The 17,453-nt window shown below is 38.2% G+C and overlaps 1 protein-coding gene across 1 annotated transcript; it reads right to left on the bottom strand.

Annotated features, from left to right (window-relative positions):
* Nucleotides 1-3,926: 3,926 nt before the first annotated feature.
* IL5 (interleukin 5) lies at nucleotides 3,927-7,667 on the bottom strand. Its single transcript, XM_079144717.1, has 4 exons — nucleotides 7,187-7,667; nucleotides 6,938-6,970; nucleotides 4,678-4,806; nucleotides 3,927-4,581 (listed from the first exon to the last, which is right to left on the bottom strand). The coding sequence occupies exons 1-4, from the start codon at nucleotides 7,328-7,330 to the stop codon at nucleotides 4,483-4,485; spliced, it is 405 nt and encodes a 134-aa protein (XP_079000843.1). The 5' UTR covers nucleotides 7,331-7,667; the 3' UTR covers nucleotides 3,927-4,482.
* Between the last annotated feature and the right edge of the window lie 9,786 nt (nucleotides 7,668-17,453).

Here is a 17,453-nt window from a genome sequence, read left to right on the forward strand (position 1 = left end):
ATTGCTAAGTATAGTGCCTTCTCTGAAGGCTCTCTTTTTTTTTTTTTTTTTTTTTTTTTTTTTATCGAAAGAGAATGATAGCACAGGACAATCCAATTCCAGCTTAGTATCCTTTGAATTCTCCAAGGTGTCAATGGCAACTTTAAAGGAAAACTATTTCTTGCAGCCACAGGGCAGACTGAGCTGAAAACTAGGCTCAGGGTTTGACGATATGCAGGTCTTTGAAGAGCCACAGAGGAGGACGGTTGTGTACCTTTGGCGCTCTTCTATGTCAAAGTCAGACCCTGGTAAGGGAAAGACTGGGACCATGAGACCTGGAATAGGAACATTTGGATGGACAAACCTGAGAGTCTTGAACCCCCAAATTCTCCTGAGCCCTCTTCTACAGTCAGAAGCAGCCCCTTCCCCCATGCCAGAGCAGACTTGCTTCCCCTTCCCTGAAACAAGGTGACATCTGCTCTCCTCTTGACCCTCCCTCAGCACCTCTCATTCCTCCAGGCTGATAATCAGAGTCAGGTACATAAAGATTCTGTATTAACTAGGGACTGATCAGGAGAGAGAAACTGTACCATTTATTTTAATAGAAAGAATCAAATATAAAGAATTGTGGTCAGGCACACATGCAACTGTAATCCTAGTTACTCAGGAGGTGAGCCAGGTGGATTGGAAGTTTGAGGCCTGTCTGGGCACCTTAGTGAACACCTGTCTCAACATAAAATTTGAAAAGCAGTGGGGATGTAGCTCAGTGGTAGAGTGCTTGCCTAGCATGCACAAGGCCCTGGGTGGAACTCCCAGCACTGGAAAAAAAAAAAAATTATTAACAGGGCAGTGAAAAACTGAACAGATAAAAAGGGAACCACAGGGTACTATGGAGGTGACAACTATAGGAAGAAGCTACCACCCCTTTAGTTGAGAAGCAAAACTAAGAGGTTAGAATTATTAAAAGTTACACATTTGGAGGAGATGTCTGTGGAGGAGAGACTGCCCCATGCTCAGAAAAGAGGTCCTCCAAGAATGGGACCTAGGCCTCTGAGGGAGTGCTTATAGTCTGGTGCTAGGTTCTCAGAGGGGGTTGCAATATTTTAAAGTAGAGTCTATGAATGGTAGAAAAACTTCAAAGTGTCACCAACTGTTGCTACTAGAATGAATTACTGCTACTAGGGTTAATGTTAGGATCAGGAATAGAACAAAAAAGATAAGAACAGGAAAATAAATAGGAAGCAAACAGAAAGAAACAATCCCTTCTTCCTGGAGCTCCCTAGGCTGGCATTCCTTATTGACAGATGTTAACAGGGATTTAACTGGCAAGGAAGATGTTGGTTTGCAGAATCTCAGCTCCAGCAGAGTTTAAAAGGTGGGTTTGAAGTTGAGAGACAACATTTCACAACTGACATACAGTCATGGTGGGGGAGCCGAAGACCTAGAGGAGTTCAGTAATGCGTACTGTCAGAATCCAAGATAGAATGGATCCTGAGGTGGTTCATCCAGAAGAATGTAGAGTTGAATAGAAGTGAATTCATTGGTATGGCAGCTACTCACTAGTACTCGGGATTTAATGGTTTTATATGAACACCCAGAGCTAGTCCTAATAGTTTATTGCATTGGGGCCTTGAAGCCTGACACTGATGATATTGTGCAGCATATAAAGTAAAGACGCCAGAGCTTCCTTCCATGATGTTGAAGAAGATAGCTTAGGGAAGTAGGAATACTAAAATGGATTTATTGCATCTTATCTAAGAACCCACTAAGTGACTATGTTCCTGAATGGCAATGGCAACAGAGCATGGTCCTTTTACTAATGCAGCAAGGGAGGCCCTGGTGAAGAGAAACAGGCATCATTGTGAAGTATGCCAGTAGATGATCTCTGCAAACTGGGTTAAAAGTAAGGGTTACTGCCTCTGCCATGGATTCTCCAGTATCAGTGGGCAAGATGGAGTCCTTGAATGGCAGAGGTGAGGCTGGGAACACTTCCTGTCAGAGGCAAGATGGACAAAATTACTACAGTGAACCACAAGGCCATAGTAGCAATCAGGGTATCTTGACCTTTTACCTTCAGGGATCCATGATGGTGACTTGTAGATTTAAGAATTTTCCTAGAGAATGTTAGAATACCAAGATAGGGAATTTCATCTGTTTTACTCACCGATGGATCCTAGTCCTAGAATGTATTGGAGCTTAGTAAATATTTGACAAACTGACTTAAGTTGAGATTCATTCCTTTTGCAAGTTGAGTTTCCTGTTTCCTGTCAGTTTCTAGAGCAGTCAACATGGTGCTCTGCTCATCCATCTTCCTGCTCTTTAGCTCAGCTCATGTCTCTTAGTGTGTGCACAAGTTGGGAGCCTGAGCTGGGTGGGGGGCAATATTCTGACCCCTATGCCTGGTCTTGGGCTGGAAGGCAAACATGTCTTCTTTCTCAGAGGAACTTGCTTTCTCTCACTTGGAATCTGCATCTGGCTGCTCTGGCCCCTCTCCTCTGCCCAGCAACAGTAGGAGCAATTGCTTCACATGCACACCGGAGCCCAGCACTGTTGCCATGCATGCAGATAATGCCCAGGATGATGGCACTGATCTTTAAGGACCAGTGTTACAGTCCCACATCTGTATCCCATCCCCAGTGTAGGACTGCAATAAATATTTGTTGGATAAAGGAATGAAGGAATCAGTGGCATAAACAAATGTTACTGGGCCTATTTCAGTTTTAAAATATATTTCAAAGAATATATTTTCTGGATCCTTGATAGATTTTCTCAAGCAGAGAAATCTCCATTTATGCTACTAATAGTCATCAGCAGGCAGATGGAAGTGTTTTTCTGCCTGGTGCTATTCTGCTCCTGGGAACATAAGGTGGCGGGCCCTATGGGATCCAGTTTTCAGGGTAAGACTTCCCTACCAGCACTTTTCTGCTCCTTTTGCAGTGCTGTTTTGTCAGGTGTTGTGAGGAGGAACTCTAGACCCAATCCTCTGGGACACCAGAAAGCATTTCAAGCTTCTCTTCTGAGCTGGGAGTGTGCTAGGTCTGGTAAATTCTTCTCATAGGCTGGGGAGAAACCTAGTTACAGGTTCCTGCACTGCTCTCCTACTCCCAGGGGAAATCTTAAAACCCATTCACTCATTCATCCCCTGCTTTTTACTCTGCACCATACTAGGTTTTGGGAATACTACTGTAGGAAAGAAACTAAGGACACTTCCTGTTCATGCCCCGGCTTTCCACATCCCCACCAAGTGCTCCTGGATCACTTATACTTGGTATACTCGGTGACCCTGAAACTCATGCCACCAGAAAGATGGGAATGCTCAGCCAGTGTGCACTGAGAAATTCCGTCCAAATTCTTCACATCCTCACATGAACTTGAAGCATTAAGACAGAGGTCAGCAGCCAACAGAATCAGAGTTGTCCATTTTTATTTTATTGGAATATCACAGAGCATGAAATAAATATTAATTTACCAAATTCTTAATCATTTCATAAATAATATTAAGTTAATTGACATCTTACAGAATGTTAAATATAAGTATTTATCTATTTGGCAAACTGAATGAGAACACTTCAGTGATTTTGATATCTGAAACATCTCAAATATTTTATGCTTTCTGCTTGTGTGAGATGATAAAGTAGCAGTACTCCTGAAAATATTTACTTCACCTCTGAAGTTTCTTTTATTTTACTTTACATATAATTTTGGTACTGGGAATTGAACTCAGAGGTGCTTTACCACTGAGTCACATCCCCACCCCTTTTTAAAATTTTGAGTCAGGATCTTCCTAAGTTGCTTGGGGCCTCACTAAATTGCTGACTGGCCTTGAACTTGCCATCCTCCCAAGTCACTGGGATTACTGGCATGCACCACCATGACCGGCTTGCCTCTGAGGTTTAATTCCATTGAAAACAGCCAATCTTGGTTGGTTCTCATTCTCTTTTTTAGGGGGGTGTTGGGGTTCGAACCCAGAGCCTTGTGCTTACAAGGCAAGCACTCTACTGACTGAGCTATCTCCCCAGCCCCAGGTTCTCATTCTTGTTGCAATAAAATGTCCTTTCCCTCCTTCAGATTCTGGTTACTCTAGGCACAGAAAGATAAGTACCACACGATCTCACTCATGGGTAGAATTTAAAAATAAAGGCAGAGTAGAACCATGGCCAGAGGCTGGGGAAAGTAGTGGGGAGGAGGGAGGAGGAAATGTTGATCATCAGGTACTAAATTACAGTTAGATTATAAGAAGATCTGATGTGCTGTTACACAGAAGGGTGACTATAGATAGTGATTGTGTCTTGTATATCCTTAGAAGAAAGGATTTTGAATGTTTTGATATAAAGAGGGATAAATGTTTGAGGACATAGCTATGTTTAACCTACCAATGTGTACATGTGTCAAACATCACATGGTACCCATTAATATATACAGTTTTTGTGCTTTTATGTATCAGTTAAAAATATGTCTAATAAAAAAAAATAAAAGCTTTGATTACAATCAGCCAGTTTAGCCTCAGTGTTCCATCATCCACTCAGTATTTATCACACCAAGAAACTCTTGCAGGTACTCTAAGAATTGCTTGACTCTCCGTCTTTCCTGGCCACACTTTTTCTATGAAAAGAATGGGTATTGAAGAAAACTGTCAATTTCTGTAGAAACAGGCAGAGCCAGACAAATACTGCTCCCAAGGAAATGTTCATAACTTACTTTTTGGAGGTCAATGTATTTTTTCATTAAAGACAAGTTTTGGAATAGTCTTTCCACAGCATCCTCTTGTGCAGTTTGATTCTTCAGCGTATCTATTCCCTGAAAGATTTCTTCAATGCATAGTTGGTGCTAAATGAGGAAGATTTAAAAGATGCAAATTATTAAAACATGATATAAAAGTCGGATCCATTGCACAACATTCCTATGTTCACAAATGAATACATGACCAGTGTAATTCCACATCATGTACAACCACAAAAAGGGGAAGCTATACTCCATGTATGTATGATACATCAAAGTACATTCTACTGTCATGTATGATTGAAAAGAACAAATAAAAAATTTTAAAAAAATTGTCCATTGATCATCCCACAATGAATACACATTTCAAAGTATCATATTGTAAACAATAAATAAATATGCACAATTTTAATTTGTCAACTTTAAAAATTTAGAAAAAAAATCTGGTCGCAAAATTTAGGCTTTCTTTGTGGCATTGTTTTTCTCCAAAGAGTTTTTTGCTCATTCCTTTTCCAAGTGGTGAACCACCTCACACTGAAAAAATGTTCATCAGGTAAATGAAGCTTTGTAATTACTGAAGAGCATTAAAAAAGTTATTAAGAAATTACACAATACTGGGTGCAGTGGTGCATGCCTGTAATCCCAGTGACTTGAGCTAAGGCAGGAAGGAGGCTCCAGGCCAGCCTGGGCAACTTAGTGAGACCCTGTCTAAAAAGACAAAAATAAAAAGGGCTGGGGAGGTAGTTCACTGATGGAGAACCCTGAGTTCAATCCCTAGTTCTACCAAAAGAACAAAGAAAAGAAACAACATAACCAGAAATAAAATGTTCAGGGAATGTAATGCAATTATGTTACTAATTGAACTCGCATCAGTGTTTTCTTTTATGTTTTAGACTGGTAATTTTATTTTATTTAGTCTAATGAAATAATATATTTTACCTTTTAGTATGACCATGATGTATTTCAAATGTATACAATACCATTGTACAGTCATAATCATTAAACTATGTGAAAATTATTAAGAAAGGGCATTTGTTGCATATTTTAATGTCTACTGGTCATGAATATAAAAATATAACCCAAGTTACTAATGGTATAACAGTGAATTAGAAGCTGCTTTTGCTAAAAGCACTGACTCTTCCCTGGGGCCTGCAGATGCCAATGGGTAACTAAAAACGGATAAGTCTTGGCATCTCTGCTTTCATTTGTATCTGTCGTCATTAGTACCTTAGACTTAGAGTCACACGGCTCTGTGGGCAGGCATAATAAATACCCCTGAATTTACCTAACCTATCTTGTTCCCCTTCGAGACTCAGGACTATAATGTTTTCAAGATTTGCAGGGATTTTCAACTGCCAGCTTTTACAACCTCCCGCTCCAGAGACCAAGAGCAGCACCTAGAAGTCTCCAGTTATTGCCCTAACCCTTCCAGAAACAGTAGAGACTTGCAGGCAGATCACCCCAAGGTGGAACTGTTCCCCTAAACAGAAGTAATCATCTCAGGGGAATCAAACTGGCCCTTTCAGTATCACAGATCTGATAGATAAACACCCCAGGAGCAAATAGAGATTGCTTCCTCAAGTATTAAGGGCTTCCTGGAGCCACCTTGCAGGACCAGAATTGAGATTATAATGATCACCTCAACCAAGACTTTTTAATTATGCATATCTTTCACGCCCTGCCTGAATTCTTCCTCCATTTAAACCTAAAGTTCTTATCAGTGTCCCCAAGACAGGTTGAGACACTTGATCTAACTTTGTCTTCCCCATGTGGCTATATTGATTAAAATTTCTTGCCTACTCTTCATCATTACTTTTTCTGTTTGATTTTTGGAGTGGGTGACCAGAGCTGATTTGACAGTTAAACCTCTGTCTTAGGTCTCCAGTACAATACTTTCAGAATGACATTAGATTGAGAATGGTCATAGACAGTCAGAACTGAACAAAGACTAGCAGGCAGCTCTTACCTCTTGTGGGATTCTTATGGGGGAAAAAAATCCCAAGCATGAGGCTCCTTCGGGTGGAGAACTGAAAACATCACCAAAGGGCCTGATCCACTTGCTTAATGGAGTCTAATTTTAAAAGTCATTCCTAATATTTCTAAATATATACATTCAAATCTACCCATGTGAAAACAAAAAGAAAGTTAAGTAGTTCCAAAGAAAACTAATGATTTACAGCTTGAAATACGAAGTTTACTTTTTTATGGGATCATTCTGTCGAATTATACTTTAACTTACATTTTTATGTGCAGGAACAAGAATCCGCAGGGTCTGAAAAGGAAAGGTCATATAATCAATCATTTTTTAAAACCCTCTATCATTTATCATTTATAACTTTCATTATGCTTGCTAGTGGTGTGGTTATCACCTTTGTGATAACATGCTTATAATTTTATTATTTATAACAGATCTTTATACGCAGTGAATGAACTACCACATACAATTATTTATGCATTTTAAAGAACTGGAGGAATGAAAAAAACTTACCTCGTTACCTATCAGCAGAGTTTGATGAGTGGAAAGCAGTGTCAAAGTCTCTTTCACCAATGTACTCATGGGAATTTCCAAGGCCCGTGCACAAACGTGGGCAGCTCCAAGAACTACCAAACTCAAGTGCAGCAGCATCCCCATGGCTTTGAAGTGTTCACTGTTTGTTTTTGGCAGTGAAAGAGCTTAGCACGAGATTGCATCCCCAACCAATTTATTCTCTCTCTTTGAGGAAATGAATAATTTCTAACAATCAGATAGAGAATACCTAATGATGGCAAACAGTGAAACTAAATGTTTCCAATGTCCTGTATCTTAAATAAATTTATTTTTTTATCTATTTTTTTTCCAGTTTTAAGGATGGAACCTAGGGGCTTCTGTATGCTAGGGAAGGTTCTCTACTACTGAAGTACATGCCCAACTTTTCAAAATTTTTAATTTAATTTTTTTTCCTTTAAAACAGTATTGCTAAGTTGCCCGGGCTGACTCTGAACTCATGATCACCTGCCTCAGACTCCCAAAGAGCTGGGATTGCCTGGCTTATCTTTTTAAAAATCCCTGCTTCTCCCTCTTAAAAAATTTTTTTCTATGACAAATGAAAATTTGTAGGTTGATATTCATCAATGTCTCACTTTTGCATTAGTTAAAATCAGAAGATTGAATTTCTTCTTAAAAGAGGTGTGCACAAAGAAATAGAAACCACTGAACATAATTTTATACTGAATGGGAATATTTTTCAGATGAACTCGCTTCTTCCGTGGTTGTGGCTGGGTTGATCTGTCTCAAGGGGAATTGAAAAGACTAGTGGGAAGAGAGTGATTAAAGCAGAGACCACTGACTTGGTAGGATCAAGTTGTGTTCTATAGGGTCATGATTAGGATCCTTTCTGTTCTCAGGGACCCCAAGCCTAATCCAAATAGAGTAGAGATCAGTAGAGAATTTGGGTCATGTAATAGGAGCAGAGGCTCCTGTCTGTCAAGCTCACTTTGGCAGCTCTTCCTTGACTCCATTCTCAGGCAGCTCTCCCACTGTGGCCCCTAAATGAGGCCAGAACTCCTGGATCTATATGTATCCTATCATTAGCAGCAGGAAAAAAGCCAGTTTTGCTTTTCCAATCATTCAGAACAATTTAGATGCTTTGTGACAAGGGTCAAGTGTTCACTGTTGTATTGTGGCTAAGGGCATAAGCTATACGCATTGGTTCTCTCTGAGCTGGAGGTAAATTTCATTCCCCCAAACCACACAGCTGAGGAATGTGGGGGTCCTAGGAGTTGTAAGAGGGCCAGGAATGCTGAGAAGGTAACCAATAAATATCTGTCACAGACACGTAACACGTGAGCATGGCCTTTCCCGTGTGTTCCACAAGGCTGGGATGAGGGGTTCTTTCACACCTTGGGTGGGCTATGTATAAGCATGTGTACTCAAGGGAATCAGCCTTTGCTCCTTATACTCAGACCTCTATTTTCAAGAAAAGAGCAAATGAGGCTCTCTTCTAGGCCTCCTATCCTTCTTTCTTGACCCAGCACACTTAATGGAATGGAGGGTTTCGATTTGCATCCCAAAGTAGTTGTGTTGGTGGCCTGGAAGCCTGACTTCAGAACTATTTTGAGCATCTAACATAGGTGGTAACAAACATATAGTGCTACTCAGAACCCTTCTCCAAAGTTGGATGCTGTTCTCCACGAGAAACAGGCAGCTAGGAGGTAGACACTCTTCTAACATGTATATAATCCCAGCTTTGCCCTGGCTGTATAAAAATATAGCTTGCCAGGGGTGGTGGCACACCCCTGTGATCCCTGTGACTCCAGAGGTTGAGGCAGGAGGATGGCAAGTTCAAAGCCAGTCTCAGCAACTTAGTGAGGCCCTAAGCAACTTAGTGAGACCCTATTTCAAAATAAAAAAAATAAAAAAGGCTGAGGATGTGGCTCAGGGGTTAAGTGCCCCTGGGTTCAATCCCTGGTACCAACAACAACAGCAACAAAAAACCCCAGCATTTCGGTGGCATCTGCCCACACCATGTCTGGTTGTGTGTGTGTGTGTGTGTGTGTGTGTGTGTGTGTGTGTATGTGTGTACACGCACACCTTCTGAAATCTGGGGCTCTTAGGCATATCTGATTTGAACACCTGAGAGGTACTGGCTCACTTCAGGGAATCTATTAGTAGTGAGTTATAAATCATAGCAGACTTGGATCAAGGGTCTTTTAAAATGGTGCCCTTGGAACACAAATCAAGTTCTAGCAGGGCCTTCTCTGTCAAAAGATATAAAAGTATTTTCTCTGCTTCCCCTCTAACACCTTTGGGCTACCCTGAGGAAATGTGGGTTTAGATAAAGTTTTCAGGGAAATCACTGAAGGGTTTATAATTCTAATACCTTAAAGTTTGAATGTTAAATTCTATCATAGGGCTGCACACTTAGAGGAAGTAGCAGATTGAGATGCCAATGTATTAGACTTCAATGGGAAAGAGAAAACTCACCAACCAACCAAGATTTTTAGGGGAATAGCGAGTGAGAAGGGAAAGGTATAAATGTAAATGGTGTCTCAAAGCGGCTGATGCTGCTTTCTCAGCACTCAGGTGTGATACTTTTGGGTTCGCATTGCCAGATCATCCAGTTTGTCAAAGAAGTCTGAAATCTGATTTTCAAATGTTGACGATTTCAGGGTACCCTTTTGCAGTATGATTTGCAATATAACTGTGTTTCTATTAGAAAGCTGGTTATAGGGGCTGGGGATATAGCTCAGTTGGAAGAGTGCTTGCCTTGCATGCCTAAGGCCCTGGGTTCAATACCCAGCACCAAAAAAAAAAAAAAAAAAAAAAAAAAAAAAAAGAAAGAAAAAAAGAAAAAAAGAAAAAAAAAAAAGCTGGTTACAAAAAATACTTCCTGTTTAAAATTATATTTCTTTAGAATTTTAATAAATCGTGGTAAAATACATTTAACAAAATGTACCTTCTTATACATTTTTAAGTGTACAATTCAATAGTGTTAAGTACATTTAGAATGCTGTGCAACAAATCTCCAAACTCTTTCCATCTTGGAAAACTAAAACTGCTAACATTGGACAGTAACTCCCAGTTCCCCACTTCTTGCTGTGCCTGGCAACTTCTCTTCTACTTTCTGTCTCTATGAATTCAACTACTCCAGGACCCTCATATAATCATATAGTGTTTGTCTTTTTGTGACATGCTTATTTCACTTAGTATTGTCTGTTCCCAAGGTTCATCCATGTTGTAGCATGTGTGAGAATTTCCTTCCTTTTTAAGACTGAATAATTTCCATTGTATGTATAGACCAGGTTTCCTTTATCCATTTGTCTGTTCTGGGTTTGGGTGGCACTAAGGATTGGACTCAGGGTCTCTAGTGTGCCAAGCATGCACCCAACCACTGAGCTGCCTTCCCAGCCCTACCCCTTTGTCAGCTGATGGACACTTTGGTTGCTTTCAGCTTTTGCCTTTTGTGAGTAGTGCTAGAATACGAGTGCACAAAATTATATTCCTTTTCTCTGTCTCTGTCTCTTTTTCTTTGTTTCACTCTGTGTTTCCCAGGCTGGTCTCCAACTGCTGGGTTCAAGGGATTCTCCTGCTTCAGCCCCCTGAATAGCTCAGACTACAGGCATACATCACCACACCTGGCTAAAATTCTTACAAAGTTGCCATTAGCTTTTACTCTATGAGTCTGACCTCCTTAAACAGATTACAAACTTTCTCAGAGTAGGGACTTTAAAATGATATATTTGAAAGAACTTCATTAATATAAAATTCCAAATAAATGTTAATGATTTTAATCTCCTTTACAGAAGAATTTCAAATAACTTATATAAATACTCCCCCCTCAAGGAAGTGGAACATGATACCCCCTTCCTTAAGAGTGGGATTCACACATGGCTTTGTTTTTTTTTTTTGTTTTTGTTTTTGTTTTTTTTTAAATCAAATAGAAAGGGGAGAATAAGAGGAGTAAATTTACACTGAGTAACTTGATAAACTCGGTCTAAGCCAGGTGATGGAGGTCAACATCAGCAGTGGTAACCCGTGTTAATAGCCATGTATCTTTGATGTGATAAGAATAGCATTTTATCTCTTTGGTCCTCCCCTCAAACCTATAATTTCTGTCTAACCATGAGAAAAATACTACCCATACCCCCCCAAAAAAGGACAAAATGCTTGACCAGTATTCCTTGTAACTATTAAGGTCTTAAAAAAAAAAGAGCAGTCTCAGAGACGTCTAAGGGACATGATGACTGAGTGTAATATGCTATCCTGGATGAGATTCGGGAACAGATGGAGAACAGTAGGTAAAACTAAGGAAATTAAAAACAAAACAAAACAAAAGCCCTGAAGAGTCTACTAAAGTACCAATGCCAGTTTTTTAGTTACGAAGAATGTACCATACTAATGTTCACGTAGGGAGAACTGAGTTCAGGGTACACTGGTACTCTCTATAATACTCTTGAAACTTTTCTGTGAATCTGAAATTACTTGAAAGTTATTTTAAAAGAACAGTGTGGGCCAGGGATGTAGCACAGTCAGTAGAGAACTTGCCTAGAATGTGCCGAAACTCTGGCATAAGAACTCATCAGCATAAGAAGTGTGTACGGGGAGATGACTGCAAATTCAAAAAAGTTCATGATTACTTTTACTATTATTATTTAAAAAGACTTTGTATTCCATGAATACCATGCATGGGACCTTTTCACCTCTCCACTAGACTGTGCTTCTTGAGAATAAGTTTTTTATTTAATCTCCTTCTCCTTGAGGACTACTTTATTGCAGACAATTAATTTTTCTTGAATAAATAAGTAAATTAATAAGCAGGGTCTTTGTTGTATTAGCTGAACAAATTAATATGGATTCTCTGAAAATTGAAGGAATCTATTCCCTGTGCTGGGAAATTGAAGTAACAGAAATAACTTTGGCAGGACTCTTGGAAAACAGAGAAAAGCCCTAAGACTCAGTTACAGACACCAAACCAATGTAAACAACTGTGACATTTTAAAAAATCCACATTGTATTAGGGGAATAGACAGAAATTAGCAATCAGTACTCTGAATTTTTAAATTTTTTTTTAGCTGTAGATGGATACAATAATTTTTATTTATTTATCTTATATGTGGTTCTGAGGATAAAACCCAGTGCCTCACACATGCCAGGCAAGTGCTCTACTACTGAGCCAAAACCCCAGCTCAGTACTCTGAATTTTAAAGAATGATTGGTAATTATGTAATTTAGAAAAAGGACTTTGAATAATGTCGTTAATAATAATGTTACATATTGAAATAATACATGTAATTTAAACGTATAATATATAAAATAACATATAATAATATGTGTCTAAAACAATGATGTTCAAAAAGGTATGTTAGTGGGTAACATTCATCCTTTTGTCCTAAAACCTTTATCTCTTTTAGTGGTTTGCATATTGGCAACATCTTTTTTTTTTCATTTTAAACTGGTAACTGTGGTTTTTACTGTGTGCAGTCATTGAAGGTCAAATGACTTTTCCATGAACTGATCCTAATCAATCAACTGAGCATGATCCCCAAAAGTTTTTGTGATGACTAAATGTTAACTGATAACATCTCCTTTTCTTTTTGACTCTCTTTCAATCTCCATCCCTTTAATCCCCAAGCATTTCTTTATTAGAATATTTTTGAACAAAAAAAGTTATAGGAAAACACACACTGAATTTCCCCTTGGCACAATAAATGTTTTTTGATGACTTCTTCCAATCTTTACTGATACATAGATAGATAGTCTTACAGTGTTGTAATCAATGACTATGTACAATTTGCATTTATCTTTTTTGCTTATTAATATTTCTTATTTGTATTTCTATAAAGTTTTGTATATAGGTAGTTTCCTACTTATTCTTTTGATGGTTACATGCTATTGGATGAAACTGATGTACCAGTTTATTTCACCACTCTCCAACTTATAGGTTTTGGTGTTCTTTCTAGCATTATAAAATTGAATAATGCAACCAGAAACCTCGTTGTAGAATTTTTAAAAATTTCCTTGTGCTAGGGAATTTATATGATCATTTTTAGAGTTTTAGTTACACTTTACCATATCATTCTCTGAAAATATTCAATACACAAAGAAGAGATACCTTTCACCTTATTGGTTTACAACTTATAAAGAACTTTCACAAAAACAACTTTAATTCTGACATCAGCATTGTGAGATAGATTTCTTTACCTGAAGGTCCATTAGCAGCAGGCTTTTACAGTTTGGGGAATGTAATAAGCGAATGATTCCAGAAGGAAGAAGTGGTAATTAGAGTTTGACAACTGTGTTGATAAACCTAAATAAGTAATGCTGGTTTAAAAAATAAAATATTTAACTTATATTGTCCCTTATTTCAAGACAACAAGGACCAAAAATCACAAATGATAATGTGGGAGATGGAGTGGGTAGTCAAGTTGGCACATTTTATAGTCTGTAATGTTCAAAAGGATACTAAGGATATTAACTTTATACTTCAAATAGGCATGTGAAAACATTAATAGTAATAACTAAAATCACAGAAATAAAATGTATATTCTCCAAACCAGTGGAGTAAAACAAAGGAATAAAGAAGCTCAATTAATCTAAAAAAACTGGTGAAGAGAAAAAAAAAAAGTCAAGAAAAAGCACCAAGTAAGACATGAGAAATAAGTCCAATTTACCAGGAATCAGAATCGTTGAAAACAAGCTCATCTGTAAATACTATAAAATTGTATTAAAAATATCTATCAGCTATTTTCAAGAGATACATAAAGGGAAATGATGTAAAAAGTTTGAAAATTAATAATTCTATAGAAAGATGTACCGAACAAATACTAGTCAAAAGAAGGCTCAAACCAATATGGAAAAAGAATTTATGCTGAAAAGTATTATAAGAATGAAGAAGTTCTGTAATAGGTATAAGATAGTATCTTATGGTGGTTTTATTTTTCATTACATTAGTTTTCCTACAAGCAAAACCAAACATTTTTCAAAAGTACGTCAGTAGTTTACTAAAAAGTGGGGACTTGACTGATTTGCCTTTAAGTTCTTTGTATTTGAGGATCTAGTTGTGTTGACTGGAAAACATTTCCCACCCCAAAAGAGTTTGGCTTGATTTTATTGTTTCCTATGGTTACAAAGTTGATGTCCCCCCACCCCATCATAATGGAATCTGTCCATTTCCACCCCCTTCAACTCACTAAGTTTTTCTGAACAGACAGTATGACATCATCTCTAATACTTCCATATGCATCTCAAAAATATAGTTTTCTTGCATAGCAAAACCTTTTTTTTAAAGTTGTCAATGGACCTTTATTTTATTTATTTATACGTGGTACCAAGAATTAAACCCAGTGTGCCTCACACATGCCAGGCAAGCACTCTAGCACTGAGCTACAACCCCAGCTCAACAAAGTTTTCTTAAATTCACATCTAATATAATAAAATTAACAGTACTTCTATTTTATCATCTAGTTTCAAGTTTACATTCAAATTTCCCAATGTGTTCCCCCAAAATTCCTCACATCTATGTGCAAACCAGGAGCATGTGATACATCCACACAATATTTACCTCCAATCTCTTTAATTTCAAAAATTTCATTACAACAATCTTTCCTTTAATGACACTGATCTCTTGAGAACCTGGACCAATGTTTTATAATGTGTTCCATCTTCTGGATTTGGTTTTTCCATCCTTAGTGTTGTTAATTTAATCCTTATAATTCCTGTTAACTGGAAGCTAAATCTAAAGGTGTGGTTTAATTTAAGTTTCAATTCAATTTAAGTTTCTCTCTCTTCCCACTTTTTTTTTTTTTTTTAAAGCAAAACAGCATAAGGGGTGATGTTGGGGACTTCATATTGAGATCAGAGACATGCAATCAAGTCATTACTAATTTCTTGTTGAGTCACAAGTCTCCTTTAAGGTGGGAGTAATTACATTTCTGACCTTTCATTCCTTTAAAGAATATCTAGATCTCCATCTACTTGGAACTTACAGTAATAAGTTAAAATAAGGTGTGGACTTGCTTTATTTCTTCCTACTGATGTTCTGGTATTCCCCAAATTTTATCTCAATGATCTTGATGGGGACTGAATCTTTATATTTGTCAAAATTCATGGGACTGTACTCTGGAAAAGGGTGAATTTTACTGTGTGAAAGTATGGGTCAATAAACTTGACTTTGAAACTTGAATACTTTTCCTCCAAAGAAGATATATGAATGGGCAATAAGCACAGAAATCATTTGTTTTATTGAAATGCAAATTAAAACTATAAACGAGATACGGTCTCACACTCTTTAGGATAACTGCTATTTAAAAAAAAAGTCAACAACAGAATTAACAAGTGTTGGTGAGGATGCCGAGAAACTGAAACCCTTATGCACTGTTGATGGGAATGTAAAAAGCTACAGCTGCTGTGAAAAACAAGATGGCAGTTCCTCAAAAGATTGAACAAGAATTGCCATGATCCAGCAATTCCACTTTTGGGTATACACCCAAAAGAAATGAAAGCAGGGTCTCAAAGAGGTATTTGTACACCCATGTTCACAACAGCATTATTTACAATACCAGAAACATGGAAGCAACCCAAATGTCCATAGACAGATGAATGGATAAACAAAATATGATATGTACACGCAATGGAATCTTAAACTTTAAAAGGGATTAAAATTCTAACAATTGCGACACCACAGATGAATTTTGAGGTCATTATGCTCAGTGAAATAAGCCAGTCACAAAAAGACAAATATTGTAATTGCACTTCCACAAGACTATTAAAAATAGTCAAAAATTATAGAGACAGAACGGTGATTTCCAGGAGCTGAGGGAGGGTAAATGGAGTTATTGTTCAATGGGTATAGATACGCAGTTTTGCAAAATGGAAAGATGGAAGGTGGTGATGGTTGCACTATGTTGTGAATATATTTAATGTCACTGAGCTATATTCTTAAAATGGTCAAGATTTTAAATTTTGTTATGTGTATTTTACCACTTTAAAAATTGGGGATAAAGGGTCTTTAATTTTTCCCATTGTTTTATTACACTGGAGTGCCAACTAAGATATTCATATATATTTTTGATATAATTTGTTGCATTGATAATTTTAAATATCTCTTGTAATAACTTATGTGTTCCTGTCCTCTTACTTAGTCCAAGTGACTACTTGTCATTGGCCCTTCCCACTTGCATTCCTAAACACATGAAATTTTTTGGTTTATGTATTAGGTTCTGTACATTATTTTCTTTGGATTGTGTGACTGGACAGCATTTCCTACATTTTCCAATCTCAGACAGCAGCAAATTATATCATCACATTAATCTGAAGTTTTTGATTTTAATGTCTTCCAGAATTTTTTTTTTTTACATTTTCAAAAATTTACCTATAGGTCCTTTCATGTTGTGTCCTTCCGCGGTTTGTTTCCAAGAAAGCAATATTCTCAATTTCGGAGGGTGATTTCTCTTTCCCTTATTTTAAAGGTATCTATCCTTGCCAGGTGCAGTGGTGCAGGCCTGTAACCCCAGTGGCTTGGGAGACAGAGGCAGGAGGATCCCAAGTTCAAAGCCAGCCTCAGCAGTTTCGTGAAGCCCTAAGTACCAATCCTTGGTACCAAGGGTGGAGGGTGGAGGGAAGGTATCTCTTTCCTGTGGAAGTGCTGTTAGGACTGGATTCCCTTACATTCTATATATTTGTAGAACACTCATGAGTCCTATCATAGCATCGGATTCTGGTCTACAACAGCAGTTCTCAAGATTGACTTAAAAGCCCCTTTACACTCTAAAAAATTACTGTTGCCTTGCCTTCAAACTGTATTTATGTGAATTATAGCTTCACTGTCAATTAGAAATTAAAATTGAGTTTCTTTTAACTGTAAGAATATACAGGTACACATTCCACTGCAATGACGTCTTAACACCATGTGATCAAAGGAAACCACTGGACATTAGCGAGTAAGAGTGAAAAAGGAAACTTTTCTATTGTTAGGAAAATAGTTTTGTCATTTCTGAAACCCGATTCCACTCCATTCCAAGAGGCCCGGGGATGACGCTCTGAGAAACGCAGTGGGGTCCATCGTAAGCCAGGGTCTTCCTTTCACTTAATTCGTGCCTCTCGTGCTGCCCCGCCGCCAGCAAATTTTAAGTCCGCAGTCACCTGCAACGACACCTGGGCCCGACACTCTACCCGAGGCTCAGCACCTGGAAGCCGGCACTGTGCGTGTCTCAGGTCCCCCGATTCCCGGCGTGCATCGGGCGTGCGGCGTGTGACGTGGACGCGCTCGGGCCCACGT

Source organism: Sciurus vulgaris (genome assembly GCF_902686455.1).
Source record: "Sciurus vulgaris genome assembly, chromosome: 6".
Classification (NCBI taxonomy): Eukaryota; Metazoa; Chordata; class Mammalia; order Rodentia; family Sciuridae; genus Sciurus; species Sciurus vulgaris.

What these genes read in the sequence shown, in the direction of transcription:
- IL5 (XM_079144717.1), bottom strand. Translation starts at nt 7,330, where the DNA reads ATGGGGATGCTGCTGCACTTGAGTTTGGTAGTTCTTGGAGCTGCCCAC. An exon ending in TTGTTCCTGCACATAAAAAT is followed by an intron (nt 4,807 to 6,937) that starts GTAAGTTAAAGT and finishes TTCCTCATTTAG; the next exon opens with CACCAACTATGCATTGAAGA. An exon ending in AATACATTGACCTCCAAAAA is followed by an intron (nt 4,582 to 4,677) that starts GTAAGTTATGAA and finishes TTCTTTTCATAG; the next exon opens with AAAAAGTGTGGCCAGGAAAG.